At 44.9% G+C, this 27,291-nt stretch overlaps 2 protein-coding genes across 8 annotated transcripts; both read left to right on the top strand.

Annotated features, from left to right (window-relative positions):
• The first annotated feature begins 1,514 nt into the window (after positions 1-1,514).
• RBBP5 (RB binding protein 5, histone lysine methyltransferase complex subunit) lies at positions 1,515-25,814 on the top strand. 7 transcript variants are annotated; one of them, XM_033918132.1, is made up of 14 exons: positions 1,515-1,867; positions 3,736-3,761; positions 4,391-4,563; positions 10,256-10,396; positions 11,261-11,423; positions 12,455-12,564; positions 13,120-13,239; positions 13,795-13,957; positions 14,085-14,156; positions 15,136-15,253; positions 16,992-17,061; positions 17,273-17,574; positions 19,042-19,233; positions 25,485-25,814. In XM_033918132.1, exons 1-14 carry the CDS (start codon positions 1,849-1,851, stop codon positions 25,532-25,534), a joined length of 1,719 nt encoding a protein of 572 aa, XP_033774023.1. In that variant the 5' UTR covers positions 1,515-1,848; the 3' UTR covers positions 25,535-25,814. The 7 variants fall into 7 exon arrangements, with proteins under 7 accessions (XP_033774023.1, XP_033774025.1, XP_033774024.1 ...); XM_033918134.1 differs by lacking the exon at positions 25,485-25,814 and adding an exon at positions 20,618-24,791; XM_033918133.1 differs by having other exon boundaries at positions 1,517-1,867; positions 13,795-13,948.
• A 531-nt stretch (positions 25,815-26,345) lies between these two features.
• On the top strand, positions 26,346-27,152 carry TMEM81 (transmembrane protein 81). Its single transcript, XM_033918630.1, has one exon. It carries the CDS (start codon positions 26,346-26,348, stop codon positions 27,150-27,152), a length of 807 nt encoding a protein of 268 aa, XP_033774521.1.
• Positions 27,153-27,291: the final 139 nt, after the last annotated feature.

The following is a 27,291-nucleotide window of genomic DNA, read 5'->3' as shown; positions in this document are numbered from 1 at the left end:
ATAGTGGTATGGTAGTTTAGTGTTTATGCTGATAACTGGAGCACTTCTTCTTCGAGTTCACTTTGTAGTCTGTGCTGATTCCCAGGATATTGGGTGAAAAGCAGAGGCATTGGCAAGTAGGCAGCGTCCCAGACTGACCAAGAGAAAGAACCACCCCACCCTCCCCCTAGGGCTGTATCCTCACATCAGAGGGAAGACTTCTGGCTCAGCCGCAGGATGCGTGTAGGAGCTGCTGCTGGCAGCTTTGTGCAGAGAAATGGCTGCAGCTGGTAGCAGCTGGCTAGAAGGTAAACACCCACTGGCGGGAGGAAGGGAGAGAAAGGGGCAGGTTGGGACTTGATCGGGAAAGAGCACAAATGTCAAAGAATGGAAGGAGTGTGGGGGCATGAACTTGGGATATAGAATGGAGGAAGGGGAGCATGAGCCATAGGATGGAAGAAGGGTGGGAAAGAGATGCTGAGGTGGGAGACAGAATAGAAAGCATGAATTGGGTGTCAGAGCAAGGGAAAGAGATGGTGCACATGGGGAAATGAAGAAAGGAAAAGTGTTGAGCAGAGGGAGGGAGAGAGAATTATTGGACATGGTGGGAGAGGAGTGAGATGGGGAAGAGATGAGAGGGAGTAATGTTGGATGTGGTTGTGGAGAGGGAACAGTGGGATGGATGGAAAGGGATGCAAGAGGGGTCTCAAGAAGGTGGGAAGAATACATACAAATTCAACTTAAGACAGTTTTAAAAAATGAAACCCATTCTTAACCCGGGGACTGCCTGTGCTTGTTTTAAACAAGAATTTTGAAAATGCCCACATTTACAGGATTTGAAGAGTATTTCAGCCAATTGATTGAGGGCTACAATGGAGGACTTCAAGGGCTGCTTGGGTTTTTTATAGATGTAATTTCACCAACAACTTGTACTTCTGTTGGTTCTGCCACTCCTGTACTCTGGCTTGGGTTACTGCCTTTTGTTTTTAAGTTCTCAGTTTCCTGGCCAGTGCATCTCTGTATCTCCTGTTCGTTTAGAATTAATTTTTAAACCTCCTATCAAATCATCTAAACAGTGTACAATATCCTGCCCTGATTCTTTGCTAGGCAGCCAAGTTTTCCACTTTCGGGGGGGGGGGGGGGGGGTGTTGGATTAACCATATTACATAAATACTTTAAGAGATCTCTCTTGCCAGAGGGTCTTATGCTCCTTTGTGTGAAATTTAAGACAGACTGGTAAGTCAGAAAGGCTGGTCAAGTGATACAGTAGTGTTTTCAATGAACAATAGCTGCCTTCTGTGTTGCTTGCTTCAGTCGTTTGATTTCTAAACGTACTATTATGTAAAGGGGCTCCAAGGATTCAAATATCCCTCTGCCTTTTAGCCAAGGCATTCGGCTACAATCCTTCCAATTGACCGATTCGGGCTAGATCCGATTTACAGTTTTCGATTTATAGCTTTGCCCTAGCATTGCAAATCGACGCTTACTTAAGCGCTACTTAAGAGCGCTCAGCGCCCAAATGAACACCGCCGTTTGCAAAGTGGTGACGAAGCCCGACTCCTCCCCTCCCCCGCCGCGCGCCGCCCTCGCAAAAGCCACGCCTGCGCACACGCCGCCGCAGCCTCTCGCGCAGCGCGTCAACTCGCTCGGGCGCCTCGCGCTCGCCTGCTCCCCCGACCTCGTCGCCGCGGGTGTCCTCCCGGCGCTGCCCGGCAAGCGAAGGCGGCCCGGCTCCCAGAGGCCCCCGACCGGCCCGTCGCGGCGAGCGCCCCCGAGTCAGGCGGGAAGCGGGGCAGCCCCCGGCGGGGCCTCCCTCGTTGTTAGGCGCGAGCCCTGTGGCGGCGGCGGCCGAGCGGAGGGGTCGCAGCTATGAATCTGGAGCTGCTCGGTGAGCTCGCGACGGGGACCGGGAACCGCGCGCTCCGCCCCTCCCCCTCCTCGGTGGGCGCCTGACGCTGCTCTCCGCGGGCTCAGTTCCAGCCTGGGGTTACCTCAGTGCACGCTGGGATTTGTAGTAGGGGGGGAGGGGGAGACCTGCCATTGCCCGCGTGCAATGGGCGGCCCCCGTGAGGCTGCTCTGAAAGGGACTCGCAGTAGGCCGGGGGTGCCCAAGTCTCTCCTCGAGGGCCGCAATCCAGTATGAATATGCATGAGATCTATTAGCATACAGTGAAAGCAGTGCATGCCAAGACATCTCATGCATATTCATTGGGAGGAAATCCTTAAAACCCGACTCGAGGAGGGACTTTGACAGAGCAGGGGTCTCAAAATCCCTCCTCCAGTCGGGTTTTCAGGATTTCCCCAATGAATATGCATGAGATCTATTAGCATACAGTGAAAGCAGTGCAGGGATCTCAAAGTCCCTCCTTGAGGGCCGCAATCCAGTCGAGTTTTCAGAATTTCCCCAATGAATATGCATTGAAAGCAGTGCATGCACATAGATCACATGCATATTCATTGGGGAAATCCTGAAAGCCCAACTCGAGGAGGGACTTTTTCACCCCTGCACTACATGTTTCTCTAAGGCAGGGGTGTCAGTCCCTCCTGAGTTGGGATTTCAGGATTTCCCCAATGAATATGCATGAGATCTATTAGTATACAGTGAAAGCAGATCATGCCAAGAGATCTCATGCATATTCATTGGGGAAATCCTGAAAGCCCAACTCAAGGAGGGACTTTGACACCTCTGATCTACACTCTCTGTTAACCAGACAAAGAAATGCTCTTAGGCTTGAAATCAAATCCATTTCTGCACTCATTGAAATGTCAACCTGGCCCACGCTTTGCCCAACGCATGTCTGGAACGGTTGATGGTATGGCAGAGTATATCTAATTTGAAATACTATTAAAATGTTTTCTAAATAATTAATAGTGCAAGGACGTATTTAAGCCTGAACTGGTCGAGTCCTGTGCTCGCATATCTTGTAGTTCTTGGCTTTCACTGAGCACTGTTAATTATTTAGAAAACATTTTTTATAGCATTTCAAATTAGAAATTATCTTTTTGAAGAAATTTTGATTGTTAGAGAATTTGGAAATATAAATTTGATACTCCCATTTATAGTGAGTGTGATGGCATAGTATATTCCATAGGGCTCCAGAAAAAGGAGGCCGGATTGAGACATCCGGCTTTTACTTCCATTGCTTTCAAATGTCTCTATCTGACCTCCTTGCTACCATTCTTTTCAGTAGAAGCAAAACCCAGATGTCTCAATCCGACCTTCTTTTTCTGGAGCCATGGGGCACACTTCTCCCTCTGTATTCGAGGTGATAGGGGATTCACAGACCCGCAAATAACTTTTTCATATGTTATTTCTCTGTTTTCGATTCAAAATCATTGTGAAACCGCGAATAACATGGTGGGAAGAGTCAGCAAGCTAATAACCACAAATAATCGAAACCGCAAATACGGAGGGAGAAGTGTAATCCTAGTATGGGGTATAACATTAGCTAGGGTTATTTTTAATAGTAACTCTTAAACAACCAGAAACGACATCCGGCATCTATCAATTCCCAAGGGTGCCAGTTAATGGAGCTTCTACTGTACTATCAACAAGGAATGTCCTGCAGTAGCCAAGGCAAGAATGAAGTGAAATGTCTGCTGAAATGGGGATGCATTCCCCAGTTGTAGAACAAGCTCATGACACCAGGATCCCAGCACTAATTCTGCCAGAGCTAGAAGACCTATTAGTTACAAAATTAAAAAAAACCCTAATCTGTAAGTTTAATACAGATTTTTGTTTTTCATTTATTGCAGAGTCCTTTGGACAAAACTACCCCGAGGTAAGTCAGATGCACTCCATCGTAATTACTCTAATATTCCTGTATTGGCACTGTATATAGTCCTTAAGAGCTCAACATTTGCTGTTTTCTTTGCTGATCATTTTTGGATTCATACAGCACTTGTCTAAGTTTAATTCAGTCTTGGATCAAAGATGACGTTCATTCATATTTACGATTTGTGTAAGTAGTTTGTAGAGAATGACACGGTGACAAAATTCATCACCGTTCCCGTCCCCACGTGAAACCATCTTCATGTCATTCTTTAAGGAAAGAGGGAAGAATCAGAGTATATATGGCCACAACCACTGACCCTCAGCTTTGCTTTGAAGAATGTTGGTGTAGAAGGACTGAGGTTGAAATAGACACTAGAAAATGACATGGGATTATTTCCCGCGGTTATCCGCGGGGACGGGAACTGTGATGAATTTTGTCACCGTGTCAATCTCTAGTAGTTTGTTTTGATGTCTAGCCATAGCTTCCATGATAATCTCATAATTTATTATTGAGGGAACTTTTTGAATTGGTAACTTATTTTGTGTATTTGTTTTTATCATAATAATGTTGCTGTCTGCAGCCCAGAAGCATGAACTGGCTTTCCTTTGATCCTAAATTTGTGTTTCCTTTATCAGGAGGCTGATGGCACACTGGACTGTATTAGCATGGCTTTGACTTGTACCTTTAACAGATGGGGCACATTACTTGCTGTGGGTTGTAACGATGGCCGCATAGTCATTTGGGATTTCTTAACCAGGGGAATTGCCAAAATAATTAGTGCACATATCCATCCTGTCTGTTCTTTATGGTAAGGATTTTTCGCTATATACTATGTTTATACTAATATTATCTAGTTTCTTTCTTGGAGCTGCCTGAACCTCTTGAATGTAAAAGTCAGAGTAGGGTGAAAAGATGACTCTTCTCCTGGACGGATATCTCCAAAACTGTTTTATTATCACAATTGTATATGAAATTCATATATTCACAAGCCCAACATGGAACCATTTTTCAGAATCACTGTGCCTTTCTCAGGGGTAAGTACAAAGAATCTTCTAAGCTATTAGAACATACAGTCGCTGATTGCGAAAAATGCATAGGGGAGGGCTAGCAGCAGGAATTCACACACAGAAGGTACATCAGGCTGATTACAAGGAGTTGTTTGGAAGTAGACTGAAGTATGCATTCTCCACACCAAAATCAAAGACATAAGTCATATGAAATCTCAGAAACAATGTTGGGTCTCTTCAGTGTTTCAATTGCAACCTTGGTTTGGTACAATCAATGACTGTAGTCTAACAGCTTTGTGTTTACCCCTGAGGTAGGCATGGTGATGCCAAGACATGGTTCCATGTTGGGTTTGTGAATACATTTTTTATGTACAGTTGTGGTGATAAAACAGTTTTGGAGATATTCATCCAGGAGAAGAGTCATCTTTTTAATCTACTCTGACTTTTTTTGATGGATACTTGTAGGGTTGACGTTCTGGTTTTGTGTGTGTGGTCCTCTTGTAATCTAGATCTATGTTTTCAGTTTGGTGGAAACGGGTACTACAGCAAATCTATCAGCAGTGTCTGAATTCTGTACCAGCATTTCTTTTCTTGTCTGTGAAGCCTCGATTCTTCCCTTCTGGCATGTTGCTCAATCCCTGCTTTATGACTTTAAACAAGTAAATGAAAGTAAGAGACAAAGATCTATAACTCTGGATAGTTAGGTGGTGGAAGGAGTCGGGCTTTTAAAAGAAAAAAGTCTTAATGCAAAGTTCAAAGAGTTCATATGTGTGTGTGAGGGGGGGGGGGGGTTGAGAAGAATGGGTCCAAATTACCTAGTGATTAAACAAACAAACAAAATATTCTCTCTTATCAAGTTGCACTAGAGATTTTTAGCGTGGGCCAGCGAGGTAAGTACTCCAGCGCTCATAGGAATTCTATCAGCATTTACCACACCGGCCTGCACTTAAAATTCTAGTGCAACTTGATAAATGGGCTGTTAGTATGCTCCAGCACATGACTTAGACCTACCAAAAGGACATTGCTAGATACAGTTGCCAGGGTAGTCCTAGGAGGGAAATTTTAAGCCAGTGGACTTCACAGTCCTATCCTGATGTGTTTTGGGATCTCTCCTACACTGATTTTAAGAGGTAGAATTAGAGATTCTGTTTTCCTGAAAATAAGACTGGGTCTTAAATTAATTTTTGCTCCAAAAAACTCATTAGGGCTTATTGGGGGGGATGTCTTTTTTTTTTTTTTTCCATGTACAACAGTTCTTTCCAATCTTTCCGCAAACTTCTAAAAACTTTTCTTTTTGCCAAACATCTCTCTGAATCTTTTGCTATTACTTTCTTTAGTTTTTATTTAATCATTGTAAACTTTCTTTAGTTTTTATGCAATTGCTGTAAACCGAGTCAAGCTTCCTTAGGTTGACGACCCGATATATAAAGTTAAGCTTTAGTTTAGTTTTAGTTTAACAATCATCTCCCTTCCTCTCCTCCCCAATTATTCCTCTTTTCTCCCCCCCCATGTGCAGCATCTTTCCCCTCCTCTCATCCCTCCCCCATGTGCAGCATCTTTCTATCCCTCCTTCCCACCTGTGCAGCAGAACCCCACCAAACCTCCCACCGTGAGACTGACATAGCGTACTTCTGAGGCCTCCAAAAATAGCAGCGGCGGAAGCGCTCTGAACAGGCTGCTTTGCGGTCGTCCCCACAGGTCCTTCCCTCTGCTGCATCACTGATGATGTTATGAATGATGCAGCAGAGAGAAGGCCCGACGGGGAAGACTGCAACCGGGGAAGACTGCAAAGCAGCCGGTTCAGAGCACTGCCGCTGCTTTAGCAGGCTTCAGAGCAGAGGTATGTCAGGTCTCACCGGGATGGGGGGGTCGCTGAATCGACGAGCACAATTTTTTTGGTGAATTGGGCAGCACTAGTGTCATGGATGGAGTTGGGGACATTCGGGGGGGGGGGCTTCAGGGGTTGATCTTAACGTAGGGCTTATATTAGGAGCATCTTTAAAAATCATGCTAGGGCTTATTTTCAGGGAAACACGGTACTTCCCTGCATTGGAATTCTGTTCAAGCCCAGGACTGGCTTGAAAGTCTGTGAAGTTTGGTAGCTCTGTTGTGAACCTGTACAATTGATGTAGGTGTGCTGTGGGATAGCATGTTTCTTGAACTTAGACTGGAAAGCAATTTTCCAGTGCAATAGGTGAGACATTCTAGACAAGTGGGTTGTGTACCAGTGGCCTGGTGCCATATGTAGGAGGAATCCAATCCGGATTTTTTCTGTGACTGCTTTACTTCACTGTGCTCTCTGGATCCACCTCTAGTTTGTTCTGCTCTCTCCTTTTTATTATTTTATTCAGTATTTTTCATCCCTTTTTTCGGATTTTCTTGTGCTCGGAGTGATACTTCCACTCTGCCTGCGTGGAAAACACACAGACTTTGGTCTGCAGCTGACAGGCCAATCCTAGTGGGTACCTGTCAGCCATTCTGCATCTGCTTCTAAGGAGTTCAGGCCATCCCCGCTGCTCCTACTGTCAGACGAAGTTTGGCGGTGTCTCACAGGGTGCTGGCTATGTTTCACACCTCTGTCCATTCTTGAGCGCGTGCATCAGTCCGCAAGGTTGGAGGTGCAGTCAGGCATGGAGTCTGACTGGTAACCCGAAGATCAGTATCAAGGAGGCGTTCCCAGCATGAGGCAGTGGTGCTCAGATTCCAGCCACCGTAAGAGAGCTGTGGCAGGCTGCAGCACATTTCCAGCATAGCTCACAGTGGGTAAAGGCTATCGCAGCCTGAGAGGTGGACCACAGGGGAGGGGAGGCGCTGTCTGAATTTCAGTGTTTTGAAGGTGCCAGCGTACTCCATTTCTCTTGCAGGATGCTCTGGTTCAGACAAAGGGCTGGTGATTGCACTACCAAGGCTCCTTTGGCTAGACTTTGTGTTCAGGGGCAGTTTTAGTTTGGCAAGGGCCTGGATGACCTCCTGAATTCTGTGGTGGCAGTCTCAGAACCGCTAGAGCAGGGGTGTCCAACCTGCGGCCCCTTGAAGTATTTTGTGTAGCCCCTGATCGAGGGCGATGCAGTGTTTTCCTCTGCTGCCCCCAGGTGTTTACCATCTTGCCGGCTCCCTCCTCTGTCTTGCTGCAGCATTTGTGCGGCCCCAGGGAAGCCAAAAGGTTGGACACCCCTACGCTAGAGGTTTTGGATGCTTTAATTTTAGTGGCTACAGGCGATCTCGCCCGTATACGACTGCCACGTCTCAGAGATTTCCCTGAGCTCCTGGCAGCGGTATTTTGGCTACTGGCGAACTCAGCCATCTGCCTCCCGTTCTGTGCAAAAGGTGCAATGATGCCAGGCCAAAGAATGCCACTCTACAGATAGGGGGCAGTCTCTGTTTTCTTGCCGGCCTGGGCTCCTATTTCGTCCGACCGGTGGGTCTTGGACATTTTTTTTTTTTTTATCAATAAATGTTTATTGAAAAGTTTTGAGAATATACAAACATACCATGAATATCATGGACAACATAACATACAGCCATCAAACAGAGAGCACCACAATAAATGTACAAATCACAGAAGAACCCCCACCTATACAGTCAAGCCCCTGATACCCAGCAACAACCATAACTCCACAAATCCCTCCCCCCCACCCCCAAGCTTCACCTCCAGCAAAGAGGGCCCCCAGTTGGTTCTTCAGGAGAGCCCCCTCGGTCCTCAACCCCCCCCCCCCACAGAAAAAAGCTCAAGACAAAGATGTAATTTTATCAAGGATTCGTGTCCAAGTCCGGGTATAAGTATAATAATAACCGTGACGCTTTGCAATAGACAGTTCCATATTACAAATAAACTGGAGTTTAACAGTCCATTCCAATTGGGTGGGCGCCTGCCCCTGTTTCCAACGAGCAGCTATCAAACATTTAGCCGCCGCCAGGCCCCAACGTCGGATCTTAGTTTGCCATGAATATAAACATACATTGTAAAGGCCTAGCAAGCACCCCTGCGGAGAAAAAGGCAATAATATTTGTAACAATTGTGATAAACACCCCACCACCTGCCGCCAGAAAGGCTGTATGACGGGACAGGCCCACCAGATATGCAAAAATGTCCCCAAGTCCATCCCACATCTCCAACACAAGGCTGAAACACCTGGATACATACGGTGAAGACGTTCCGGTGTATAGTACCACCTCATCACCACTTTGTAAGCGTTTTCCTTAATGAGAGCACACGAGGTGGCCTTGCCGGTCTTGGACATTTTACAATTGGACTACAATTGGCCTCTGATGGATTGGTTTGTGAACTTTCCCGCAGGTCGACTGGCCAAAGCGCTCAAGGTGTGAACCACTATACAACGCTTACTGGATATTCCGGTTGTAAAGCTGGGCTGTAGAGCCAGGGCTGCCCACCCTCTCAGGCTCAGGCAGATACTCTATGTACTTCATAGTGCCAGAGAATGGCTACGATGATTGGAGGCCTGTTCTGGATCTCAGCCTGTATTGTGTCCGGAATGCAGTCTTCTCTGTCCATTAAACGTATTCTTCGAGGACTGGCTTCTTCGTGGTCCGAAGCTAGTTTGTTCTCCCTAAGGAGATCTGCATGGCAGCCATGGGGTCCTCTTTGTACCCTTTTGGCAAGTTTTATGGATGGGATGTGACTGTGAGACAGGATCTGCCTTTGGGTCCTTTGATTTATGGGCTGGCACAGTTAGTTTGCTCCAGCCTTTAAGAACTGCTTTGGTATGTCCCAATTGTCAAGAAAGTCTCGCCTATTGCACTGGAAAAGGAAATTATGTACTTAACCCTGGTAAGCTCTCATCAAGTGCCCCCCCCCCCCCCGACTCTATTTTCCTTAATTAAATGCTTCATCTTCTGCTACATGACGCTGATGGTGAGACGCTGGTTTGCTAACTCGAGTCGGGAGGCCGGCTTGATGAGAGCAACTTCGGTAGTTGGTTTCACTTTAATCTGCACAAGGATGTGCCGAAAAAACAGAGCTACTGCCACATTACCATGGATATTTAGATAAGTTGAATTTATTTATTGTGTTTGATTCATTAGATATAGTACCATCTGGTGGCGGTTGGGACAGCGAGTGCCATGACTGCTCTGTCCCTTGCTTTGTTAAACACTAAGCACTTTTGGTTGTGGGTTTAAGTACTTCACATTACATATTTATAATTGTATTATGTATTAATTTAAAGTAGATTGATCTGTGACTATAGGGCTGGAGTATATGAATCACAGAAATGTTGTATTTAACGCCCTGAATTTTGCGAGTGTGATTTAAATATTTAAACCACGGATTACCCATGTTGCAGCTTATCACTGTGAAATTGTTTCTGGATGAGGTCTAAAGCCATTATATCAACTTGCGGATCCCCCAGATCCTTTTCTATGCAATGAGGGAAGTCACTGCTGGGATGGAATCACTCAACATTAGTACTGAGAGAGGATTTGTGTGCATGATTCTTTCTGCTACATCACTGTCTAAACTGCATCTTCTTGCAGTTGGAGTCGAGATGGCCACAAGCTGGTGAGTGCATCCACAGATAACATTGTCTCACTGTGGGATGTCCTGTCCGGAGATTGTGATCAGAGATTCCGCTTCCCCTCTCCGATTCTCAAAGTCCAGTTCCACCCCAGAGACCAGTAAGTGTATCTACTTGAAGTAAAAGATAAGTGCTAACAGAACTCGGGCTTAGTTGTACAGTTTTACTAATATTTCTTTAAAATATATTGTTTTATAGTGCTGTTATAAAAATAGAAGTTTGTCTCTGGTTCAGTTTACTTTTATTTTGATAAACCACTTAGGGAACACCATAAAAGTGGGGTACAATAATTTAAAAATAGGGATACCCGTCCGAAAGGAACTCCAACACTAGGAAAGGGGCTGGAGGAGCTACCGTACAGCAAAAGATTAGAGAAACTGGGCCTCTTCTCCCTCGAACAGAGGAGATTGAGAGGGGACATGATCGAAACATTCAAGGTACTGAAGGGGATAGACTTAGTAGATAAGAACAGGTTGTTCACCCTCTCCAAGGTAGGGAGAATGAGAGGGAACTCTCTAAAGTTGAAAGGGGATAGATTCCGTACAAACGTAAGGAAGTTCTTCTTCACCCAGAGAGTGGTAAAAAGCTGGAACGCCCTTCCAGAGGCTGTTATAGGGGAAAACACCCTCCAAGGATTCAAGACAAAGTAGGACAAGTTTCTGCTGAACAAGAACGTGCGCTGGTGGGGCTAGTCTCAGGGTGCTGGTCTTGGACCAGAGAGCCGCCGCGTGAGCGGACTGCTGGGCATGATGGACCACAGGTCTGACCCAGCAGTGGAAATTCTTATGTTCTTATTGCACTGTAGTTCACTCTTCCTTTATTTACAGTTCTTATTGTGCTACATAGTTTTGGCTTCAGCTTTCTAGTTCAGGCTTTGTCTTTTTGAGGAAGACTAAATGATGCAGTCCTCTTTTTTTTTTTTTTTCCCCTCCTCCTTTCTCCCCCACCCTTTGTTTTGCAACAGGAACAGAGTACTTGTGTGTCCTATGAAATCTGCCCCTGTGATGCTGACACTGTCGGATTCCAAGCATGTAGTTTTGCCTGTGGACGATGATTCTGACCTCAATGTGGTGGCATCATTTGATCGGCGGGGGGAGTATATCTACACAGGCAATGCCAAGGGAAAGGTAAGGTCTTGCCGTGGTGTGGAGTGTCCTTTCTTTTTTGGGACTAAGAACAACGAGCAATGTAATGCCGGCCACTTTTAACATTTTTAGACAAGCTTTACAGTCTCTTATTTATAGTTTAGTTGCATTTCAGATTTCTGATACTAGTTTGTTTCAGATGAAGAGTCTGATTGTATTTATTTTCCTGATATGAACGCTAAAATGCTTTGGCCACATGAAACCTCATGTTCTGCACAATGAATCTTTATGACGAGAGATTGGAAGATTAGGTTTTTACCGTCGATAATCTTCTTTCTGTTAGTCCCTGTAGGATCCCATATTATAGGTGTTCAATCCCTTCCCGCAATCCAGGAGTTGCAGAAATCTAAACACTTTTCTGAACATGTTCTCCTCCTATCTTATAGAGTGAGTTAGAGCCCCCTACAGTTCAGTCCCAAAGCCAAGCAACCATACCGGAACCAATCCATGACAAATAAGGGGGCATGGGGGAACCTCCCTGTTAAGAGCAGTTCTGCAAAATATAAAATCAGGCAAAATGCAATACAGAAAAGACATTGAGGAACAATGTAGAACTAACCTGCTATGTGCAATGAGCAGCCACATGAAACAGCCATCAGCAAGATGAATACTCACAGAAGAACGAACTGCCCCCAGGATCTGTCAACTTGCTGGAAGATCCTGAATCCTGTAAGGAGAACAGCCGAGTCAGAAAGAAATGCAGGTGATTTCGAAACAGCGGAGCTTGTACAGAGAAGGCGGGTCGTATGGAATCCTACAGGGACTAACAGAAAGAAGATTATGAAAGGTAAAACCCTCATTTTCCATTCTTCCGGATTCATTATGCTAGGTGATGTACCAAAGCAATGGCAGTGTCTAGGAAGGGACAGAAGAGCCTGCCTACAACACTTGGGTCCCAAAAATGGCATCGGAGCAAGCCACCTGATTAAGTGAAGGGATTGAACACCTGGAGTATGGAATCCGGAAGGGACGTAACAGAATTCCTGATTGTTTTCTGCTTCTTTTCTTTGCAGATTTTGGTTTTAAAAACAGATTATCAGGAGCTGGTTGCGTCCTTCCGAGTAACAACTGGGACAAGTAATACCACAGCTATTAAATCTATAGAATTTGCACGCAAAGGAAGGTGAGCTTAAACATGTTGGGCTCAGTAGCTCTCCAGCACCTCCTGCTATTCCAATATGAAGACCCCCCCCCCCACACACACACACACAATGTATTCCAGTACTGAGAACCCTCCCCCCCCCCAACATGTAACTGCGTCAGTGTATCTCACTCCTGCTGAGCAGCACCACCTCTTATTCCAGTCCTGGAAATACACAGTTCTGCCACAACTGCCCTGGCTTGAGGTGAATAATTCCCTCATTTTAACTCTAATCATGAGCAGAGCAGAGGCGAGTGATTTGTAAGACATCAGCTGAGACCAAATCAGATTTCCTTTAGAAGGGGGCGGGGACTTGATCTACTGCTTTTCCTGTGTGGTTTACACAATCAAAGAGGTTTACATGGGGCAGTGAGCCCAGGACCCTCGATGAGAATTGAACTCACAACCTCAGGGTGCTGAGGCAGCTGCTCTGACCACTAGGCCACTCCTCCATAGGTGCATGTTTGTGAAAAACCAATGTACAATTAATCTCTACTTTTTTTTTTTTTTTTTGTGACCTATTCTTTGTCATTACAGTTGCTTTTTGATAAACACAGCAGACAGAATCATTCGCGTTTATGATGGACGGGAAATCCTGACTTGTGGGAGAGATGGCGAGCCAGAACCTATGCAGAAACTGCAGGATCTGGTGAACAGGTATGAGCAAGATGTCCTTGTCATTGTGCCTTAACTGCATCCCTTGTACACACCCAGTTTGCCTACTATATTTCTTACACACTTGTACACGTACTGTTGCGATGTCCCTCGAAACCTTCCTTTCCTTGGTGTCCCTCCAGACCAGCCTAGATGGATGGGTTATGCAGGCCTACCAGCAGGTGGGTGGAAACTGAGAACTAGAGAATTCAGGGAGAGCCTATAAGTTAGCTGTGCAGTCCCTCCCAGAGTCAGTACTTCTCAGTCTCCCAGCAGGTGGTAGAAGTGGTAGGCCTGAGGATTCCTAGTTAGGGGGCGAGAGGGGAGGATCAGCAGTATTTTATTCTGGCTCCTAACTTCTCTGCTTCTTTCCCAGGGCTCCTTTTTGGCTGCTGGTTGGGGCTGTGGGGGGAGTGTCAAATTTAGGTGGATTGGTCCCTCCCCCCTTCCCTCCTAGTTCTTTGGCCCTGATGGGGATTCTTTTTGTTTCTGGAGGTCCCTTTTATGGTGCTGTCTAGGGGCCTTGAATAGAAGCCTTGCTGTTGTCTGTATTTGTAGGACTCCATGGAAGAAGTGCTGCTTCTCTGGCGATGGCGAGTATATTGTAGCAGGATCAGCACGACAGCATGCGCTATACATCTGGGAGAAGAGCATTGGTAACCTGGTGAAAATCCTGCATGGAACCCGAGGGGAGCTGCTTTTGGATGTAGCTGTGAGCACGGCATGTTAACTTTAGAGCAATGTTGTGTGTGTGATAGAATTCTGTAGAATTCTCCTCAGAACGAATCAACGTTATCTAGACTTAGACTGACATTCTTCTTATGTTCTGCTCTCTTCTCTTATTCCAGTGGCATCCTGTCCGACCTATCATAGCTTCCATTTCCAGTGGCGTGGTGTCCATATGGGCACAGAATCAAGTGGTAGGTTTTAAACCAGGACTACTCAAATGGTAGTTGCTGAGCCTTCCCGTGTGGACTGCAGGGGTTGCCAGTTTCTTTTTCTTGGCCCCGATACCATGACCAGAAATGTTGACATCTCATCCCTCCTCCCCTGGTCCATCCAGCAGCTCGCAGGCTTCTGTATCATGACAGATGATTTTAAGCAAGCACCGACAGGACATAACCAAGGGAGGCCCAGCATCTAGCCTGTCTGCTTGAATCACTGGGGCTGTCAATTGCCTGTCAAAGCACAGATGGGGAGGAGCAGCAAGAGAAAAGAGCAATAGTGTATGTATGGAGCAGAGAGAGGAGACAGAGTGCATAGGGGCTGAGAAGATAGAGAAGTAATTAATGAGTTATGGTGGGAATAGATTTGTGTGTGTGTAAAGGAAGGAACCCAAGAGTGGAGATGTACGTTTGGGGGGTAGAAGGGAAGAGAGCACATGAGTTATGGGGAGTGAGTAGTGAGAGCAAGAGAATGTATGTATGTATGAGGGAGATCTGAACTGGGAAATATAACTGAGTGTGTAGTAAGCAAAGGAGAGAATAAGGATCTATGTTTGGGGGATCAATGAGAAGAGAGAGGAGACAACCCTGGGTTTGACAGCTGGAGTTTTTTGGACCCCTCCCTCAAAACATTTGAGTAACCCTGATGTGGGGAATGGTGTACCATACAAGGGGTTATTACATCTGGGGGCCCTTAGCAATGAAAATTGGGGTATTACAGGAAGTAAAATCAATCGGGGTTTTCTGCATATGGCACCGTCTAATGAGAAGAGGAGCTAGATCTGGACTTCTTTTTCAGTCCCACATACACCTTAAATTGTGCTCTGGCTAGAGTGCAAGGGCTGTGGCTGCCAGGGAAGCTGCAAGATCTAGTGCCTCCCCTGTTTTTCAGAAGGGCTTCTTTGTGCCAGTTCTTTCTCTTCTCTGTGTAAAATATTTCATCCTTATGGTGCAGGAAAACTGGAGTGCCTTTGCTCCTGACTTCAAGGAACTGGATGAGAATGTGGAGTATGAGGAGAGAGAGTCTGAATTTGATATAGAAGATGAGGACAAAAGCGAGCCAGAGCAGACAGGTAATCCTAAGAGAACTACTGGTTGCTTTTCAATGCACCAAGAGCTTTTTATATTTCAGACACTACAGTGCAAGGCAAAGGAAAAGTAGAGGAACTGTATTGTATGGGGTAATGAAAGTTTCAAGTTTTAGCATTCCTTTTCATCCTTCTAGACCTGTCCAGACACATGTTTTATGCTTGTTTACCAGCAGGTGGCATTTGAGAACTACAGGTTTGAACCTGTGCAGTTCAAATCCAGCTGGTATGTTTCGGTTTCCAGCAGATAGTAGTTGAGGCAGGACTATGGAGTCAGCATTTGCGCTTTGGGCCATATGAAATGCAATTTCCTTCTGTTAATAAAAAAAAAAAAAAAAGAGAGAGAGAGAGCGAGAAACAAAAGCACGCATAAAAAGAAAACAAGCGGGCTGGAAATGGTTGGCTCCAGTTAGAGAATGACGCAGGGAAAAAAATTGTCCCCGTCCCCGCCAGCTCAGTCTCCGTCCCTGTCCTCTCCCCACAAGCTCGGTCCCCATACCATCCCTACAAACCATCTGATCCCATCTGCATTATAGTCTGTACAATTGCCATTTTATAAATCACAAATAATACAGAGCAAGGATCAACAAATCCCGTCTCCCCTCTCATCCCCCTCACAAATATCCCCTCCACTATTGAGAAAACAAGTCAAATTGGTACTACAGAATGCTACATAGAAAAATCATGACAGGAATAATTCTAGGGAAGTGCAACTACCCCCTGTTCAGAGAGAGCCCTAAAGCAGCTGGAAGGTAAAGAAGCACAGCGTGGGCTTTGCAGTCCCCAGTTATGTCTAACACTAGCTCTAGCAGAATACATATTTCAAATCTGATATAGTCTAATTGCAAAATAAAAAATAATTTTTTTTCTGCCTTTTTGTTGTCTACCACAAAACCGGTAGATACATCAGGGAGGGACTGTTCGGCAGAAGGAAGGCCTTGGAGCAGGCCTCTGAAGATTTTTCATTGGCACAGCTGGCTCCTAAAGGGAAAAACGCCACCACGCTGAAAAATCTTTGGAGGCCTGCTCCAGGCTTTCCTTCAGCCGAGTCCCTCCTTGATGTAATTTCTAACTTCATGAAACCGGAAGTTACATCAAGGAGGGGCTCGTCGGCTAAAGGAAGGTCTCGTCGCAGGCTTCTCAAGACTTTTCAGCATGGCGCAGCGGATTCAATGGGATAAGGTAGGCGCCAGGAGAACTGGGGAGTAGATGCTGAGTCGAGGGGATGTTGCTGCGCTGACCCTGGTTACTATCTTACCTTTTTGTGCTCGTTTTTAGAAAAACATCCACAAGTAGACCTTCCTGTTTTCCCAAAATTAATGGGGAGGAGGAGGAGAGACGTATAAGAACTGGGGAGGGGGTAGAGTAAAATCTTGCTAACTATCTTAACACACTAACAAGCGTGCAGTCCTTTTAGCATGTGATCTTGGCATGCACTGCAAAATTAAACCGTGTCACTTCCAGTGGGTGAAGCCTGAAATGGCTGCGTTTGCAGTGAGCTGGGTTGGAGAGAGGATGGGCAAACACAGACTACTGGGGTAGTAAACTCTTCTTTCTTGGTAGCCCTCATGCCTCAGCTGAAAGGGACCAAAGGTTTCTGGCACTTGGTGCTTGTGGCTACAGGATTTTACAAATGCTTCTGTAACAAAGAAGAGCAATAGCTAGGTGAGGCAGATGTACTGGGACTTTTTCTGCTTTTAAATTCTTTCTATCTGGTCTGCAGGTGCAGATGCAGCCGAAGATGAGGAGGTGGATGTAACCAGCGTGGATCCCATAGCAGCTTTTTGTAGCAGGTAAGGGATGAGTTTTTAATAAGCACACAAGCTAAATAACAGGACTCAGCCTTTGTGACGTGTTGCCAAGGAAACTGTAAAAGCTAAGAGGACTGTCTTTCTCCTCTTCTACACAAGGCAGAGTGGGTCTTCTCCTGTTTTGTTGAGTACTTGTGTTTTTTTGTTGTTGTTGTTACCGTAATCTAAAGTATGAAATTTTATTGATGTGCTGTGAGTTCTCGTTGTACCAGAGGAATGAGAAACTGCATACTGAAACCCAAATCAACCCTCCGTCTTCACACAGTGATGAGGAGCTGGAAGACTTCAAGGCCTTGCTTTACCTACCTATTGCTCCAGAGGTGGAAGACCCCGAAGAGAACCCATATGGGCCACCTCCTGACACTGTGCAGATGTCCATTGGTGAAGATGGGACAGGTTCAGAGAAAAAGCGGCAGGCCCTGTCCGATGGCTCTCAGCCACTAAAGAAGAAACCAAAAACCACAATTGTGGAGTTGCAAGGAGTGCCTGTGGACGGTGAGTATGTAGGCTGCTGGAAGGCCTGATCGTTTCTACCACAGCGTTCTCAGTGACACATTTCTGACTAGCAGTGACGCTCTTTGCAAACTTTATTCTTTTCCTATTTAGGACTTGCTGGTTTTGTTTCCATTATTTAAGAACAGAAGAATAGCCTTACTGGGTCAGACCAATGGTCCATCTAGGCTAGTATCCCGTCTTCACGGTGGCCAATCTAGTAACCCAAATAGTAACAACATTCCAAGCAGTGGTTTCCCCCATGTCTATCTCAATACCACACTATGAACTTTTCCTCCAGGAACTTATCCAAACCTTTTTTAAAACCAGCTACACTATCCGCTCTTATCACAACCTCTGGCAATTATTCTCTGAGTGAAAAAAAATTTTCCTCCTATTGGTTTTAAAAGTACAGTAAAACCTTGGTTTGCGAGCATAATTCGTTCCAGAAGCATGCTTGTAATCCAAAGCATTTGTATATCAAAGCAAATTTCCCCATAGGAAATAATGGAAACTCGGTCGATTCATTCCACAACCCCAAAACTTTAATACAAAATACTATACATACTTGTATTGCAAGACCTCGCTCATCTAGACCAGTCAGTACACTCCTGCAACGTCAGAGAGAGAAGAGCCATCGGCTCAGTTGTGATGATGTGACGCATGTATACTGTATGTATTGTATTGCAAGGCCTCGCTCATTTAGAACAGTCACTACACTCCTGCAGTATTAGAGAGAGAAGAAGCATCGGCTCAGTTGTGATAATGTGACGTGTGTTCTTTGCTTGTTTAGAACAGTCACTACACTTGCAGCGCCACAGAGAGAAGAACCATCGGCTCAGTTGTGACGTGTGTATACTGTATGTACTCGTATTGCAAGACATTGCTTGTATATCAAGTGAAAATTTAATCAAATGTTTTGCTTGTCTTGCAAAACGCTTGCAAACCAAGTTACTTGCAATCCAAGGTTTTACTGTATCTCCCTGTAACTTCAAGTGTCTCCTAGACCCCTATTTATTTGTTTCAACAGTTTTATATCCTGCCACGCCAAGAAGTTCAGAGTAACGGACAAGTGTAGATGATCTTGTTGTAGCATCAATAAATGTTTCTCTACCTTTATTTTCCCTTTTGGCTACAACATTTTCATGATTCCCTTATACCTTGGATTTGCTGCATCCTGAAGGAACAGCCTGATTTAATTGTAGAGCTAGACTGAATATCATGTTTTACTATATTGAAATCAAATAATGGGCATTGATGACAAATTAATAAATCGGAGTTTATGTTTATTTTAGTAGGATTTAGCACAGTAGAGCCCCAGATTATTTGGATTGAAATCACTGTTTGACCGAATATGAATAATGTATTTGGACCAAAATAAATATATATATTTGGTACAACCCTATTCAATAGTACTACTGTATATCTGTCTTTCAAGTGGCAACTCACTCAACACTTTTGGCTTTCCAGAAGTGCACCCCCTGCTGGGCGTGAAGGGAGATGGGAAGTCCAAGAAGAAGCAAACGGGCAGGCCGAAGGGATCAAAAGGTAAAGAGAGAGACTCTCCCTTTAAACCGAAAATCTACAAAGGGGATCGAAGTTTGCCTCTGGAAGGAGCAATGAAGGGTAAAGTGCAGGCGGAGCTGGGACAGCCCCTGACAGGTAAGGACCCTGCTTAAACAGCAGCAGCATGCTCTCTCTTTTCCCCAGCTCGCTTACTGTTTGGCACTGTTAAGATGCTGCCGGGTTCGAGCACGGTTGCAGTGAGATCACTTAATGGTGCATAGTGGGAGTCCTGAGAAGCTTTCCACGGTCATTGATCACACTAGAATTGGCAGGAGCCCAGACCCCTCTCCTCCCCCAGATGGACTTGAATGCGTTAGTGGAGAATAATGATGTACCCACTCCCTAACTGGGAGGAATGGAATTACTGCAGGTAGTTTTAAGTTTGGTTTTGTTTTATACATCCAGATTTTGAGAGTGAAGGAAGGTTTGCCTTTTAGAATGCTGTTGACATATGACCTATATTTTCCTTTAAAAAATGGGAACAATAGCTTCCCCTTTTACAGAATGATTCCCTTCCATGGGCACTGCTCAGAACCAGGTGGTGGCCACAGGATCACGACTGTCACTTGCCCTTTGCTGCAGCTGATCAGCTTCTGTTCAGGCCTGATTCCTTCCTCCTGTTTGCTGCCTTGCTATGCAGATCCTGCTTTAAATGCCACCTACTGCTGCTCTGCTCCTGTTGCTTATGTACTGGGTGTGGGGGGGAAAGACGACATGTGGGTATATTGTTTCCTAAAGGATGTATCTCAAAGGTTGTTTTGATTTACCCTACCTTCATAAAATGCTCAAGGTGGGGTTCAGAAAAATACAATCATCTAAATCTATCACCACCACAAAACAATATATAAAAGGTAAAAACAGTCTCAAATGACTGATTGGGGGGGGGGATGCCACTTAGGTGGCAGATGCTTAGCAGACTGTTAGGGAGATTTGCCTTTGCCTTCCTGAGGAGCTGTCACTGTGCCTGGCATGCATGTCTGCTCTGAAGAAGTAACTGCTATGTATTTAGATATCTTTACTAATATCCCGAGCATCAACACCAAATCATTAAACAGCCATAAAACATGAGATTTGGCAAAAGAGGGAGGAGGGGTATCGGCAAATGCCATCTCTAGTCATTGAAACCGTTTGCCTTCTCTCCTCCACCTAAGACAAGATCAGAACAATCTCGGCACTATAAAGCTAATACCTTGCCTCCCACCCCAACCCAGAAAGCCAAAGTGAGATGAAAGGTGCTCGAAATCCAGAATGCTTTTGGAATGGCCTAGGGAGGAGGAGACCTCCCCTTCTTTTCCTCACCTTCTTTCTTGTCTGTGCGCAGGAGATCTCCTCGGTCCCCCCTCTCCTAAAGTCTGCTTTGTTATAGAACAGGGTGACTGACTGTTGTTACAGCACAGGGGCAATTTGCTGGATGACATTTCTGACACCTAACGACCCTCTTTTTTTTTTTTTTTTTCCACATCTGTTTTGGTCTTTTTAGGTGGTGCAATCTCAGAACTGTTGTGAAGATGAATGCGTGTTCCTGCGCACACATAGCCAATCACACCCCCCCCCCCCCTCTTCCTCTGTTCTAGTAACATCCTCTTCTACCATGTGGGCTGGAGACTAAAGGAACAAGGTGTGGCTTGGTCAGTTTCCAGACTGTCAACCTTTAAAAGCAGTGGACGCCTCTGGTTGTCATGATATATTTTTAAAGTCAAAAGAAGGTTCTGGAAGATGACTTTTCTGTCCCTCTTCTCCACTGTTGGACACCTGGGATTGCACCTTGGGAAGAGGCTTTGAGAGCACAGGAAGTCTGTTGAGGGGGAATGAGGGGCTGTGCCCTTGCTTTCAACGTAACCTCTTTTTTTGGAGTCAAATTTTGCTAAATGTAATTGGCCCCTTGCTGTGAAGCTGAGGAACATTTTTCTCTAGTTTTTAATGTCTCTGTGGTTTTGTTTTGAATGGAATTGGGGGTGCCTCGATTGTGCATGCAGGATGTTAACATTGACTCTGAATGAAGGCCCCTTTATCTGTTGTAGATTTGCAGCCTGGTTGACTTGCCACTGTCTGGCATAGCTCTTCTGGTTTTCAGGAAAGGGTTTTGTAAGCTTCAATTGTATTTATTTTTTTGTTTTAAAGTCCTGCCTTTTTTATCCATCTTTTCACTGACTATTAGAAGAGAGAAGCCAGTGGTAGCTTTTCTTCCTTTCACCTTCCTTGTGATGGCAGGCTGCCCTTCAGGAGTGGCTCTGGGAAACATTAAAAGATGATTCTTTAAATTACACGGAAATGTAAACAATCTTAGCACCTGCGCGTGCTGGTCTGTAAGGGTTTGCAAAACTTATACAGGGCGTAAAATTCATGGGGGGAGGCTCTCTCTCTTATACATGTTACTTACAGAATACTTCAAGCTACACGTGTTTGCAGTTAGGCAGGGTCTTTGGCTGGAATAACTGCAGAAACATCAACGAAAGGCACACTGTACTAGTATTCGGAAGCTTTTATAGAAAAAACTCCCACCGTGTATCTTCAGAAGGTGCTTAACACATGGAGGGCTGGCGAAGACTACTTCAGTCTGTTAGGGAACAGGAAATATCAAGAAGTTTCTTCCCTTCTGGACTTCTGTATTTGGAAGCTCTTATGTTCGTTTGAAGTGACCATAGCTGAGTTACTTGTATCGGTGCTATGGGGATTGTGCTAAGGACCGACTCGCTTTCTGATTGGAATCCTTTGGCTCAGATGTGGTTCTGTCACGAGAGGGGGTGCTTTCCTGAGGGGGTGTCATTCACTTTTCCCCTTTGCAATAACTAGTTGTATAAAATGAACTTATTTTTATAGTTTGTCATGCGCTTTAAAGAAATAACAGGCTCATGTACTTCAAAAGGCTGGTCCTGTAGCAATCAAGAAGCACTTCAGCCATTCTAGTAATTGAAATGGAGATGTAAACAAACCCCAAAACCCTTTCATTGATGTATCAAACTATAGTGAACTTGGAAAAGTCCCTCATGACTCACCTTCACTCTCGATTCTGTGGTTCTTGTAATTGTGCTTCTCTTTCCGTGGGCTGAATCTGCAGGACAAATGGACTTTAGTGTCCCTGACCATTCTGCCACTTCTTTTCCTGGTCAGGAGCTTCAATTACTACTGGATTCCATCCAGATTTAAGGAACAAATAAATCAGATGCCTGCTTTTTTTTGGGGGGGAGGGGGGAAAGAGACCCATAGGGGTGATTGAATGGCAGTTTTTGTGGTGTCAGGAAATGCCCCATTGACTCTCCTGGTACCTACTTATCACCACTGCTTGAGCTGTCACTGAGCATAATCTGTTTCTTCCTTTAATGTTAGTGAATCAGTGAAATAATTCCCGTGGATTTTTATTTAGCTAAACATTGAGTGAATTAAGCTTGACTTGAGTTTTCACAGACCCAGAACAGATTCCTTTAGAAGGTGAGATGTGAAGAATCAGTGAGAGCTAATCTTTAACCTTCTCCACCTCCTGAAAGCTCCTTTTCACTGTCTCTTATTTTTTGTGGACAGAATAATTTGAGAGTGTGACGGGTGGGAGAGATGTGGAGCTAGAACATTGAATGACTTGAGCTTTTCTGAGTTTTTGCAGCTTCAGAAAAGGTCTGTCTTGCTCTGGCTCTATTGCATGTGTAATGTCACTGGGCAGACAAATGGTGCTCCCGAGGGGGTGGGGGATGGGGGTTTAGTACACTCATAGGGATCTGACCCAGGTATGACCAAAACCGGCAGTTTAGTAAAAGTAGAGTAATATGGAGCAGGCTTTGCTTCTTTTACAGATGGAAAGATGAATATATGTTTTAGCAGTGAAAAACAGATTAATAAACTGCACCGAGTATACAGGGATGGATTAGCCAAAGTGTTTGTTTTCACAAGATTCTGCAATCACATGTTCTTTCTGCTGTGGGATTCTCTCTACAGATGCGTACTGTTTGGGAAATGCATGAAATGGCCAGGATTGAGGTTTTCAGTGCATGTCTAGTTAGCTGGAACCTGCCCTCTGTTTGGGGAATGACCGGATATAGCACCGAGAGCTCAGCCACTTCCTATGTTGATTCCCACACTCACCATTTCCAGTTTATCATTAGAGCAAGCAAAGTTTAGGACTAAAGAACGCTGAACTCTTGTAGTCGTCCCATTTCTCCTCATAACCATGTTACTGCAATCCCTGCCCAGGCTTTTTTTTCCCCTTGTGAAATATCTCTTTCTTTCCAGAAGATATCACATCTTATTTTTTTTACAGTATTTTCATAAGTCCCACACCTGGATTTTCGGAGGGGATGTTAAGTGAACCCATTTGGTGATGGCAGCTCTGGTCAGGCTGAGGTGTAGTTGAGTCAGCTGCTGACTTCATTTTGCTCCCAAACCCTCTTGTCTGTCAGAGAATGAAAGTTACTGCACTTGCCTTTGCCAATTATAAGCCAGACCAGCTCCTTGGCAGTCCATCCATAGTAACACACATGCCCTAAACAGATTCAGTAGCAGTAGTGCTCCCCCCACCCTCCTGTTGCCTTTTTAGTAATCGACAGATAAGGCCGTCTGTATTGAAAACATGAAAGGAGAAATAAAACTACAGTAGGATCTCGCCCAAGTGGCAAAAAAAAAAAATCGCTGGTGAAAGAAAAACATCCCCTAAAGCAGTAGCAGCGGTCCTGAGCGGCAAACCCCCTCCCTCCCTCCCTCAAGCCCCAAAATAGAAACGGCAGCAGTCCTGAGCCATGAACCCCACCTCCCTCCCGACCCGAAATAGTGGCAGTCCTGAGCTGCAAATCCCACCCCTCCCACTGTGAAGCACTAGCGCAGCTTCAGTTCTAAGCTGCAAGACCCCCCTCCCTCCAAGCCTCGAAGCAGGCGGTGGTCCTGAGCTGTTAACCCCCTCGTTCCCTGCCTCACCCGAAGCGGCAGCCAGTCAGCAGAAGGCAGCGCTCAAAACAGGCTGCTTATGGTCAGCCCTGTGATGCATCGAGCGCTGCCAACTGCTGTTTTGGGTAAGGGAGGGAGGAAGCAAGGTAGTTTGCGGCTCAGGCCTGCTTTGGGCCTGGAGAGAGGGAGGGAGGGGGACTTTGCGGCTCAGAACCACTGCCACACTGGTGCTATGGGATGGGAGGGAGGGAGGTGGGGGGGAACTGGGGTTTCTAACACAGCACTTGTAATCGACCAGAAAACCAGTTATCCGGCATCCACCAATCCCCATGGGTGCCAGCTAAGTGAAATTCTACTGTATTACTAATTCCTTGTAGAATTGAGGTAATTTCCCCCATCCCAGTGGCTCATCTGTTTCTGCAGTATTTCTAGCCCTGGTTCTGCTCTGACAGGTGGGCAATAATCATTCTGGAAAATGAAGGTGGAGGGAGAGATATAGGGGGTGCTGAACTACATGTAGAGAAAATCTCTGCTTTGAAAATACTATAGATAAGAAACTCATTCAAAAGACACACAAATTTGCTTGTTTTATAAGGTTTGAATGCTGTGGTTTACCCGCTTAAAGTAAAATGCCATCTCCTGTGATCTCTGACACCGGCTCCCATGTAGTTAGTCAGCCTTAAGTCTAATCCTAAATCTAATCTTCATTTTATATACGGAATCTACTCCCTAAGGAGCTCGACTCAGTTTACAGTTCGTTAAAAAATGAAACATAACAAGTAAAATCTGGGATAAGAAAAGAATTTGGTTAGATTAGATGGATGGAAAAAGTAGGTTGAATTGCTTAAAATTACTATACAAAAATCTTATAAGAGTAGGCTATCAGACAAATATATAATCACAAAGACAGGTACTTCAGAGAGAAACCAGGGGTCTCAAGTGCTCCCAGCCAGAAGCCCGATGTATATTACAAAGCTAGTGGCTTATTCGGGGAGCTATCATCGATCCCGTTTATACCAGAATTTTATAGTTGTTTTTAACTTTTTATGTTTTTAGTAATTAGTAATTCAGCTGTGCTAAATGTAGAAAAGAGCACAAAAAAAGTATATATAAAAAAATGTATATAAAAAGTTAAAACCAACTATAAAATTCTGGTATAGAGAGTATAAACGTCCCCGAATAAGCCACTAGCTTTGTAATATACATCGGGCTTCTGGCTGGGAGCACTTGAGACCCCTGGTTTCTCTCTGAAGTACCTGTCTTTGTGATTATATATTTGTCTGATAGCCTACTCTTATAAGATTTTGGAAAGTGGGTTTAAAATTACTATACGACAGCTAAAATCGAATGAACTATTGTGAAAACCACCAGGTTTTTCAACTTTTTTGAAATTGAAGTCCAGTGCAAATTCTCTCACCTTTTACCTGAGTGTGGCAGATGACAGGCTTTACTGAATCAGCCTGACGGTTTAATTGCAGGTGCTGGGAAGGTGATTTTAAATCATTGGCTGCACCTAGCAGGCCTCTGAAGCAGGTCCTGGGACACTCGCCACTCACAGTAACCCTACTTTTAGACGGCTGCCGTCTGCCTGGAAAAACTGTCTGCTGAAACCTCCAGACTAAACTTGGCACCACCGCTGGTAATATGCAGAAAAAATCTCCCCTATCCTATTGTGTACATACATTGTTTCTTTTGAAATCCTTTTTATTTTACGGAGTTTTGTACAGAATTTGTCAATCGCTGTCTAATTGTAGATACTGAATAAAACAGAATTAGCTCAGCTATATAAGCCTTGAGCGTCGTCATAATTATGTTGTGTGTGTTTTTCTTATTTGTTGGTATCCCTCAAAATACTACTGGAGGTGTGATCAGTCCTTCAGAAACTAGAGCTTGTTTGGCATAGGAAGATTTAGTTAAAATAACTTTGATCAATGTTTTGCAGAATTGGACACCTCAGGATCCAAGAAACACATGCCAGGAATATGTTGCTCTAATACTGGAGTCTGTACTAGCAGCTGATTAGCAGCCAAAGGACTGATAACTGACCTGCCCATTTCTCTTCAGTATAGGGGGGGGGGGGAGTATTCCTTTAAAGAATGCTGCCAATGTGTTCCAATCTAGAACTGGCATCACTGTGATATCATAAGTGCTTTATTTGCTAATAGTTGTGCTTTGCATCACTCGGCAACTAAATCTAGTTGGGGAAAGTAGTTCTGTCAAAGGAAAGGTTCAGGAAAGGTGTGCCTTTGCAGTGCTAAAGGACGTGCCTTTTTATGACTCCTGTTTCCATTCTCCGGCTTGAGAGGTTGTGATGCAGCTGTGAAAACAGTGCAGGAGACATGAGGGCCTTGGATGTTATCTGCCTAAGGATGTTGGTGGCTTCCACTCTTCCTTGGCTGGTGACGTCCGAAAAAGTGACTTTTCAGACCATAACTTTTCCAGCAGAGTTTAAAACGGTTACAGCTAAGGTTATGGTGAACAGCACAACCTGTTCTGTCACCTGTGGGCTCGGATACAAGTACGAAGCGATGTGCTTTGTCCTAACTAATGGAACGAAAACCGACTGTGAAGTTCGCCGACAGAGCTGCCTGACCAACTGGGTATGTGGGTTACAGACGTTCACAGTAGCTATAGGCAGTCCGTTTATAATCAGCTGCTTTACTGCTGCTATCCTCGGCACCGGGAACCAAAAACTTCTGTACAATTGGAGGGTTGCCAGGGGTATTATTACCACGGATGATGCTCTCTTCAAGCCTTTTAAGACCAAGAATTACACCATCCGGTTTGACCCAGCCGTTGAGAAGAGCGCAGGAACCTACCGTTGTGATGTGCAGCTGGCGGTGAACCGAAAGCTAATCAAGAGGGTTTATTTTGGTTTGAAAATTATCTCCAAAAGTTTGGTGAATCTGAACTTTGAAAAATTTTTGACAAGTAAGGACAAACTTGAAGCACTCGCTGCTGCCGAGGAGGCAAAGCCGCAACGTACTGTGATACGGAAGGACATGTCCTGGCAGCAGAAGGCTCTGTACGTCTGCCTACTTGGGGGAGGGAGTGGCTTCCTTGCAGCCCTCGTAGTGGGGGGGATCATTTATTTTCTGTTTTTAAAACGAAACCAAAGCATATTAGAGGAGGAGGAGGAGGACTGAAATGCCTCCTATAGAAGCAAAGATCATTTTGTGTATAGCTTCCCAGTTTATGATTTAAAAACATTTCTAAATGTGTGTCACTTGAATTCTGAGGACTTGTGTGAGTGGATCTGTGCAGGTGACCATTTAACGGGCATAG

The sequence above is a fragment of the Geotrypetes seraphini genome, chromosome 13, assembly GCF_902459505.1.
Source record: "Geotrypetes seraphini chromosome 13, aGeoSer1.1, whole genome shotgun sequence".
Lineage (NCBI taxonomy): Eukaryota > Metazoa > Chordata > Amphibia > Gymnophiona > Dermophiidae > Geotrypetes > Geotrypetes seraphini.
The sequence above is the reverse complement of the archived record's forward strand: the minus strand, read 5'-3'. Positions and strand labels throughout refer to the sequence as shown.